Source organism: Tupaia chinensis, unplaced genomic scaffold, assembly GCF_000334495.1.
Source record: "Tupaia chinensis unplaced genomic scaffold, TupChi_1.0 Scaffold140176_1, whole genome shotgun sequence".
Classification (NCBI taxonomy): domain Eukaryota; kingdom Metazoa; phylum Chordata; class Mammalia; order Scandentia; family Tupaiidae; genus Tupaia; species Tupaia belangeri.
The window spans coordinates 49,952-60,050 of record NW_006200055.1 but is presented as its reverse complement, the minus strand read 5'-3'; the positions used below and the strand labels follow the sequence as shown (position 1 = coordinate 60,050).

Genomic DNA, 10,099 nt, shown 5'->3' with positions numbered 1-10,099 from the left:
CTTTTTCTTTTTCTTTTCTTTTCTTTTTTTTTTTTTTGCTATAGGGCGCAAGTGCTCACCAGAAAGAGAGAGACAGAGAGAGAGAAAGCAAGAACTCATGCCCCAGGGGGTATGGTCATGCCACAATCCCTTCTCCTCCATTCTCCTCTCAGGATTTTGGGCACTCATGCACACATGGCCAGCGTGAGTTTAAGCCACCAGGTCTGGAACTTGAACTGCTTCAACTACATGGGAGTTCTCGACATAGCCATTACGCCAACTGCTGGCCCCCCATTTCAATGGTCTGAGAGCAAATGTCCCACTCAGCCACCTGATGGTCTTCAGTTAACTATTCTCAAATGTATATGCACCAACAACTAGATTCCTTGTTATCTGAGAGTGAAACAGCAATAGGAAGTCCTGATTCTAGAGTGCATCAGCACAGTTAGAAAATGTGGTCAGTTGATAATGGAGGATTGGATATTCCCTGGTGAGGAAATATACTTTTGGTACATAATCACATTCAGAGAAAAAAATAAAAATAAAAAACCCAATCCACAAACTTCCTTGTTCTCTGTTCCTACTTAACGTTTTGTAAAATGATGTTTGAATGAAGAGCACTTCTGATGCAACTAAATACCACTCACAGCAAAGTAGTCTTGTTCTAGGAGAGCTGAGGAGATCTGAAGATCATGTGACTGAAGTAGGGCACGACTTCTTTGTGGCATTAAAAAAAAACAAGGCAGCCATGCTGAGGGGCACATTGCTCTCCTCAACCAAGCACTCATTTCTGAATGTTTCCCCACTTTCTGGGCTCACACAGATATTAATTATTACCTGAAGACACAGGGATCAAGACTTCTTCCCTACTGTAATTCTCTTTTCTAGTTTTTTCTTTTTTTACTGTCTTTCCTCACTGATTGATTTGTTCAACACTGGCCCAGGATGAGAAGTGTACCCATTATATGATAGGACAAAAGCATGATGTTTATTACTCAGATATATTTTCCTACAAGCCTCAAACTCGTGTCTCAGAATGTTCAGTTTTTTTTTTGATTCTCTTAGATTAGAGGTAGACCTATGGGTACTAAAGGAAAAAGTACAAGAGTTTTATTTTGCTTTTTTTTTTCAGTCTTTGTAAGCCAAAATCCAGGTATTTTTATACTTCCATAGGAAAAAATGCTGAGTTTAAAGAAAAGCATATTAAATAAAAAGAGACAGAAGAGTTTCAATCTAAATAAAAAAAATTAAGACTTAGTTTAGGCTTTTTAAGATTAGACCTGTCTTAGGTTTTTCTTATGGCACCTGTTTCACTTGCCTCATGAGAGAAAAATAAAAAAAACCCAAAACCTAAAAATAACCTTTTCCTTAGCCCCTGAAAATCAGTAACTCTTCTAATTGGTGATGGAGGAAGGAAGGAAAAATAAAGTGGAAAGGAGCCTGATGAGCCTTGTGGAGCCTATTCCCATTCTCCATGTCCTTCTATGTAATTATACCATTGACTTTCCAAGTCAGACCTATGATTATAATGATGTTTCCCACATTCTTTCTGGGCTGGAAATCAGTGAGTGTTGTCCTTAGACTCGAGTAGTAGCTTCCCTAAGCCTTGTCTTTGCATCTATTAATCTATTTGAAACTAAAATCTCAAGCATTAAGATATATTCCTGGGACCAGCAGATGACGTAATGGTCACTGAACTACTGAACTCCCACATGGTCAACTGCAGTTTGAGTCCCAGACCTGTTGCCTTGAAACTCATGCTAGGTGTGTGTGCATGTGTGCCGCAAATCCTGAGAGAATGGAGAAGGGATTACAGTATGGTCATTCTTCTGGAAGCTGATTTCTTGCTTTCTGTCTCTCTGACTCTATCTTAATGGCGAATGCATGTGCCCTATAGCAAAAATCTCTCTCTATAAATAAAAGATGTATTTCTATTATTTGATGTAAAAATTAGAGCTTTTTTCAGAAAAGTTATTTAAGTTCATAAAAGACCATACTCTGCTCTAGACCACCAAATATCCTAATTATTTCCTATTTGAAATCAGGTTGGGTTGTATTATTCAATCATTCCCCTAAAAACAATTCATTTAGTATGCCAGGACATGTATATGATGAATCTCTTATTGCACTTTTGGGCATTTTTGAAAATCTGAATCTCAAATGCTCACGTTATTGACACTCATATATAGCTCCCTCCTCTTGCACCTCCACTTCTTGATATTGGAGGAAATATCAAGAGCATAGTGTGGAAAGAGACCAGATTCTTGTATGCCCTGCTCCTATGAGTTCTCAGGCCAGGTTTTCCAGTGAGTTAGGCTAGAATTTATAGCACATTATATATATGTGTGCATATATACATACATATATATAAATTATATAATTTTTTTGGTCTGGAAGTAAGCCTAAATTTAATCTGAGATAATCAAAATTAGGCAAAATAATTTCTCAATGTATCCTACATTTCTGATATCAAGGAAAGATCATGTAAGGACGGTCAAAGAGAAGGTTTAAAAATATTTTATGGTATCTAAATCATACATGGCCTATTTTTTTCTATCCACAGGCATATTTAAACTGGAAATCTTAAAAAAAAAACATAATTTATGATATCTCTTAACATGTCACTGTGTGGAAGAAAGTCAAAATCCCAAGAAGAGAAGAGAATGAGAAATTATGGCCCTAACACAATTACTGCTAATCCCCACCCCAAAGGAAAAAAGTGTAGGACTCAGACCTCTCAGGTGTTTGACAGTTTTACTGGGGGAGGAATTGTGGGCAGAGAGAAATAAAGAGAAAAATGGATTTTTTTCTAAATGCTCAATTTTTCTGGGTCATGTTTGTTCATGCATTTTGTGTTGAGTTCTGGTGATTCATCAGATTTCACACAGTGACAGTAAAGCCACTTGTGAATGTTTGAGAATGACTGTGGTTGGAAAGAGAGAAGAGTGCTGGTAACGAGGAGGATGCCAATTAGAGGGGCCCTCTTTGTAGTCATAGGGTGTTACACTAACACAGAAGACACACTAGTACTGACTCTCATCTGGACCAAACATTATTTATGTTAGCTTTAACAATTAACTGAATTTTTCTATGCCTCATAGAACTGTAATAAATATGAAGTCAACTAATGTGCATAAATAATTTATTATGGAATACTTAATCTGATTCATTTAAATTTGATTCTAAATGCCTATTTATAAACAAATCTAATTTGAATAATTCATAAACTGGCACGTTTAAAACTTCAGTGCATTTATCATCTTAGTGAAATTTGTTCATGTAGAAAGTAATTGCTAGTTCAAATTAATCTTCCTGTGTGAATCTCTGTCTACTCGCTCAATGGCCTCCAGTATTTATCTATGAATGCCATTATTATTTACTAAATGTACAATTCATTTGGAACTTTTTGTTTTGTGTTCAAAAGTTCATATCCTGCCCTTTCAATTTTCTCTAAAATGTCTATGTACAATGATGACAATGTCACCAGTGGGCGTCTATGGCCACAAGAATCATCCTAAAGCCAAACAGGCAAGTCACAATTTGATGCGGCTAAACATACGGAAAATGGCTCGGCGGATCTCCTTTGTCTTGGCACTGTAAATGAGAGGGTTGAGCACAGGAGGCACAAAGAGGTAGACATTGGACATGAGGACATGTACGTAGCGTGGGGCATGCTTCCCAAAGCGGTGCACTGTGGAGACCCCAATCATTGGCACATAAAATGCGAGGACAGCTAGGATATGTGACACACATGTGTTGAGAGCTTTAAGGCGTTCTTCACGGGAAGCAATGGCCATGACAGAATGCAGAATGAGCACATAGGATAAAAAGATAAAAAGCAGGTCCATGCCAAAGGTGGATACAAGAACAAAGAGTCCATAGATACTGTTGACAGTGATATCAGCACAGGCAAGCTTCATCATATCTGGGTGCAGGCAGTAGGAGTGAGAAAGAACATTAGATCTGCAGATAGGCAGCCTCTTGATGAGGAAGGGAAGAGGGAAGAGGGTGATGAAACTCCGAGCGGTCACAGCTAAACCCATACCTGCTATGATTTCATTGGTGAGCACAGTAGCATAGCGCAAGGGATTACAAATGGCTATGTAGCGGTCAAAGCTCATGGCCAGCAGGATACCTGACTCCATCATGGAGAAGGAATGAATGAGAAACATCTGGACCAGGCAGGCATCAAAAGCAATGGTGCGGGCATCAAGACAGAAGGTTCTGAGTACTGTGGGCAGTGTGGCCATGGCCATGGCTACATCACTAAAAGACAACATGGACAGGAAGTAGTACATGGGTGCATGGAGGCTGGACTCCAGCCGCACAGCCTGCAAGATTAATGTGTTCCCTCCAAGGGCCAATGCATACATCACACAGAGCGGGCCTGCCAGCCAGGAGTGAGAGCTCTCCAGACCAGGGATACCAGTCAAGAGGAAGGAAGTAGGGCGAGTGACATTGAACAACCCCATGACGGGAAGAACTAAGGGCACTTTTTAGGGTCAGATCTTCTAATGTCAACAATTCTAAGAGCTGCACTTATTGGAGCATAAGAACCAGGAAGTAAGAGAACACAGCAGATGACTTTTACATAGTTGCAAACTGATGCATTCATGAAATCACCAGTTTTGGGATGATACAGGCAATCTTCTGTTCTTCATATTTCATGACCATCAGGCAACAGCTCAGATTGATATTTTTCTGTTTTATAGAAGAAAAAACATTAGTGAATATAATTAATTACAAGAAAAATGTTTTGACCACATTATCCACAGCTTTCATTATATTTAAAAGCACCATTCAACTATGAATTAACTGCAATTCACAGATAGTTATTGTAGAAGGAAATCAGGAGTTTGAGTTTCCAATTTCTCTTGGAAGTATTTAAATATTTCGTTGGAAATGTTAATTCAGATGTGTCACTAATTAATAAGAGAATTCCCCAGAGCTTGTGTGCATCATGAGGTGTGCTTGGATGGATAGGGGAAGGGACAGTGGGGTATGACTTCAGACATCAGAGTTCCATAAGCAGAATTGCTGCAAAAAAGAGTGCTTGGATGGATAGGGGAAGGGACAGTGGGATATGGCTTCTGACATCAGCGTTCCATAGGCAGAATTGCTGCAAAAAAGCAACAACAGAAACCATACATTGTACAAGGGTACAAAGCTGTTTCTGGCATTGGAAAAACTATGAATTCTTACCTAAATATTCTATAGATAAAATAACATTTCTTGTGTAGCAGGGCATTGACCTGTTTCGAACACAAACTTTCATATGCTTACACAGTCATAGGTACTCTCAAAATACCCGTTATTCACAAAGACACATTAATGTGCCTTCTCAACAGCCTATTACTAGATCCCATTCATATTCTAACTAGATACTCACTCACACACTGTTTATCATTCACAATCTTACTGTTATTATTCAAGTACATTCATGCTCTCCCTCTAAACCTTTGCACTCTAACATATATATGTCTTGTACTCATACTCTATGTATCCATTAATGTATATAGAGCATTTATTTGCACTCTAACATATATATGTCTTGTACTCTTACTCTATGTCTCCATTAATGTATATATAGCATTTGTACATGTGTTACGTGTATACACAGATTTGTATAATCACATATTGTGTGATATTTCTACTTACATGCATCTAGATTGTCTGTTGTTAATCCACTCACCCACAGAGGCAGGTTTTTTTATTCTTCTATATTATATATACTCAGTTTTTTTATACTGGAACTTGTATACATATCATTTAATTTCCATACTTAATTCCTGTAGCTAATTCTCTGAGGGGGGTTATGTTGTTAATTGCTATGTCATTCAGATGTTTTTAAAAGGATTTCATGCTCACTGACTCCTTGTGCATGAGGACAGGGAAGGCTGGAAGATTTTTCACTTGGCAGGTATGATTCAGGCTTATAAGACATCTGCCCTCAGGAGAACTTCAGAAATACATATCATTTTTTTTCTTTCTTTCCTTCCCTTTTTTCCTCCAACCTCTAATAACGCCAGATCAGATAATACCCTATTCTGGTGAGAATAGAGGAGGAAGTGGACCTGGGAATCTGAAAAGTGACAGAGACCCTGGAATGGTGTGCAATGCAGAATTGTCACTCTAGCAAGCTTTCTAGATTTTTCCCAGTAATATGGAATTTATGTGTTCTATGGTTCTCAGCAAGTAAGTGACTAACCCTCTGTGTTTTACATTGACTATATCACCTCTGGTGTTAGAACTCAGTCTGTGTCCTCTCCAAAAATGTGATTCCATGGGATCCAGAATTGACCAGTGTTATTTTTCTTTTATTTCTCCCATCTGACTATACTTCTATCCTTATACAGTTTCATAGAGAGTAATCAGAAAATATGAGAGATCTGAATTAATGTAATGGAAACAGAAAGAGAAGGGAGAAGAAAAGAAGCTGAAAGCAAGATTTTGTGAAAGGCAAGATCCCAAACCATTCTGGGTCCAGGGACCTAAGTATAATATTTTAGAAAGAAGGATGCCTGACAGCTCAAGGATCACACTCTTCCCAAACACTGGGACCGCTGATATTGTGATTGTCTGGATAGGTGTGAATAAAGGAATATATATAGAGAAAATGAATAAATTTTGAATACATGTCATACACCAGGCAATCAGCAAAGAATGGTATATCTATTTATTCATTTAATCCTTGACAGATGTGGCAACTGAGATGTAGTGAGATTAACTTGTCTTATAACTTATAGTGAGTGGGTGATAAAACTACAATTTAAATAAAGACCTGTAAAAATCTCTATTCTTTTACTGAGGTCTTTGAGGCAACCTTGAGGTGTTGCAGAGGAAGCTAAAAAGGAAACTAGGGGATACATTTCTAGAGGGAGATCTATCATATACACTTGAACAAGAGAAGTGAGTGGCTAAAGGCATATATATGTCACACATGCACACAAAATGATGTAAGAAGTACCTGTATCTAAGGCTGTACTTAATTTCTACTGTTCTAGAAACTCACAACTTTACATTGGTGAAGTCATATAGGATTCAATGTGGTTTAGGGAAAAGGACCTTGATCTTGGGGTCAGGACTCCTAAGGATTAACCCTGGCTTTGGCATGTAATGATTTTCTGAGCCTGGAAAAATCAGTTTCTTTTTCTAGATATAAATCTCCTCTCCAGCTGTTTTTAAAGAGCATTCTTGAGACCTTTCTCTTTTGTGGCCATCACCAGAGCAGCAACGCCAAAATGAAGTTCAATCCTTTTGTGACTTATGACTGAAGCAAGAACCATATGGGACAAAGAAATGAGATATTATTTATTGAAGATAACTTTATAGTATTATCAACTGGACTGCTGAGAAGTGTACACATGTTGGAATGTTCACTTTATAAGCTAAGTAACATGTGATTGAATGTATAAAAGAAATTGAAATAAAAAAGAAAACAAGAATAATTAAAAATTATGTTAAAAATCTCAGTATATAAGAAAGAACAATAAAAAAAGGCATTTCAATGCACCTTTCCACTTCTGCAGGAAGATTACATCTTTCCCGCTTTCCAAAGAGCTCAGGCAGACATACAATATTGGATCTATGACCATTCGAAAGGTTGATGAAGTTCAGGTTGTGCGAGAACACTATAAAGGTCAATCAGCAAATTGGCAAAATAGTCCATGTTTATACGAAGAAATAAGTCATCTACAGTGAACAGGTGCAACATAAAAAGGCTAATGGCCAAGTGTCCAGGTGGCACAAAAAGGTCTTGCACAGAAAGCCAAGTCTCTCCAAGTAGGAAAGGACAAGGACAACTGTAAGGGAGAAACAACTGAGAAGATGCAGGAGTAAAATAATCTAATTTACTTCTTTTGTTAAAAACTGCTAAAATGAAAAAAAGGGACATTCTCTAAGATGCTTTAAGGTTTTGATCATCTTTTATATTATTTTATTTGCCAGGGCACTAAAAGGAGGCAGTAACAAGGTAGAGGTGGATAGAGAGTTTGTATAAAGAGGGCTGTCTAAAGACCATAGTTTTCCATTTTTATCACTTATCATGCAAAGCTAGAAATAATGAATTATTTATGGTTCATTGAGGTGATGGTCATGTTAATCAGCCTGATTGAATCTTTTCGTACCTAGATCCAAACAGCACATTGTACCCCATAAATAAACACATTATTAGTTCTTGTCTATGGAAAATAAGTATGAACAAAGTAAACATGTAATAACTAAATACAGATTATGAGTAGCTTATTTCTCCCATTCTTTTAATCTCCTGGGCACATTTGCATACTTCATTATCTAGGAATTTATAAGGCAAGAGGAAAGTAGACCATGTGTGCTTCAGCCATTAGTTTGAACCATGGAGTAGGCTGTCACTGTTCTGCTTTCAAATCTCTGAAACTGTCCTGTGTCCTGAATCCTGCTTCCCTCCCTAAATTTTCAGGAATGTTAATCAATCATAGAAACTTTGACCTTTGAAGCTTGGAATCCTTAGGGAAAATGACAATGGCAAGTGAATGATCTTCAGAACTATGGTGAATTGCTGACAGTGACACAATTAGTTACAGAATAAAAACCTGAAGTCTAGGGATGTTTTCACCTCCTCTGTCCACTCTGTCAGGATGCTGCTATGAGATGAGCTCTCCCACTAGAGGGATGATGCTGACTTTGTATGTGAAAATTCTTCCAGGAGGTTTTAATCTCCTGAGGTCCTTAATGACTCTTGAAACAAGGGATGTGTACTTTTAGCTGAAAGTGGATTCAGCAATTGGCCAGACCAATTCTGTACCCAACACAAGACGGTGTCTGGTGATGAATGGGCCAGCGCTATAGAGAGGAATTCATTATTATCTAAAAAAAGTCCCAGATTTATATGATATGTTGACTAAAACCAGGAAATGAGGTACAATTAGAAAAATAACTGTTTTTTAAACTCAGTTCCCTAATTTTTTTTGTTGTAGGTGATAGGAGCTACTCTGGTGGATAATCAAATGTCCCACTTTATGTAACAGTCAAAATGTCTAGCATTTGAAGTGATAACCGTTCCTCTCCTCTCGTCTCTTACTTGCTACCCATGATTCTGACTTCTAATCTAAGGAAAAGAGATACAGAAATGGAAAGTTTATAATTCATTGATGCTGCAGTCAGCTGCTCTCATGTTAACTGGGTATATTAAATGTTTAAAGCTGACTCTTACATTTAGTGTTTTATGGAGTATTCAAGAAACTCCTCTTTATCTTTTACTTGTTTTCTACTTGATTTAAATTAATGTATCTTTACCCTGTTGGCTGTTTATGACTCCATCTACACCCCAGATCAGTCTTTAGGACCTTATCTTAGAAAACACCATGCCAGCTTGATCAAGCCCATCTTGGCCAAGTTTCTTCTGTTATGACACATACTCCACCCCAATGCAACAGTGATCTGCCTTTCAATCCTGCTATCAGAGCAGAAAGGCTACTTTTATTAATGATAGATTTTATGAATTTAGATTTCACATGTACTGGGTACACATTTTATCTGATGACTGTTGAATTGATATAGATCAGTCACCATCTAACCTGAGCAACAAACCAGGGTTCAGTTATGGCCCAGTTATAGTGTAAGAGCCATATCAGTTCCTTTATTGAGAAAAATTCTTATGTAAAGAATTATTAACCAAGAATTAGAGAATATCCAAGATAAAAAGGAAATATGAAGATATCTTTGGTGGTGGCAACTTTTGGAGGTAGCTCCTGACTGTTGGGCTGGAGGAACAATAGAGAGATTTGAAATGATGAACTCTTACAAGCTTGAAAGAGGAGTGCTACAAAGATTAAAAACCCAGATTTTGGGGAGGAGACACTATTTGAGTGGTGTTGGATCTCAAGAATTCAGAGAAGAGGTCTTCTATGAGGGGAACTTACTCCTCCAAGGTAAGGGTTGAGGAAGTGGCTTCTCTGGCTTATCTTGAGGTCTTTAAAAGCATATGGAATGGCTCTGGAGTATTGAAGGTGCTGCATGGGATCAACTAATGTCTCTTAAAATTACTGGTTCTTGAATAAAGAATTATTTTTGGGTGACATAGAAACAGAAAAGATTGGGGGGAGGATAGACCTCCCTTCTTCTTGCCCCAGCTTTCTAGTCC

The 10,099-nt window shown here is 37.8% G+C and overlaps 1 protein-coding gene across 1 annotated transcript; it reads right to left on the bottom strand.

The window, feature by feature from the left end:
* Positions 1 to 3,512: 3,512 nt before the first annotated feature.
* Positions 3,513 to 4,451, bottom strand: LOC102502342 (olfactory receptor 51I2). The gene has a single exon (XM_006162517.1). The coding sequence runs from the start codon at positions 4,449 to 4,451 to the stop codon at positions 3,513 to 3,515; it is 939 nt and encodes a 312-aa protein (XP_006162579.1).
* Positions 4,452 to 10,099: the final 5,648 nt, after the last annotated feature.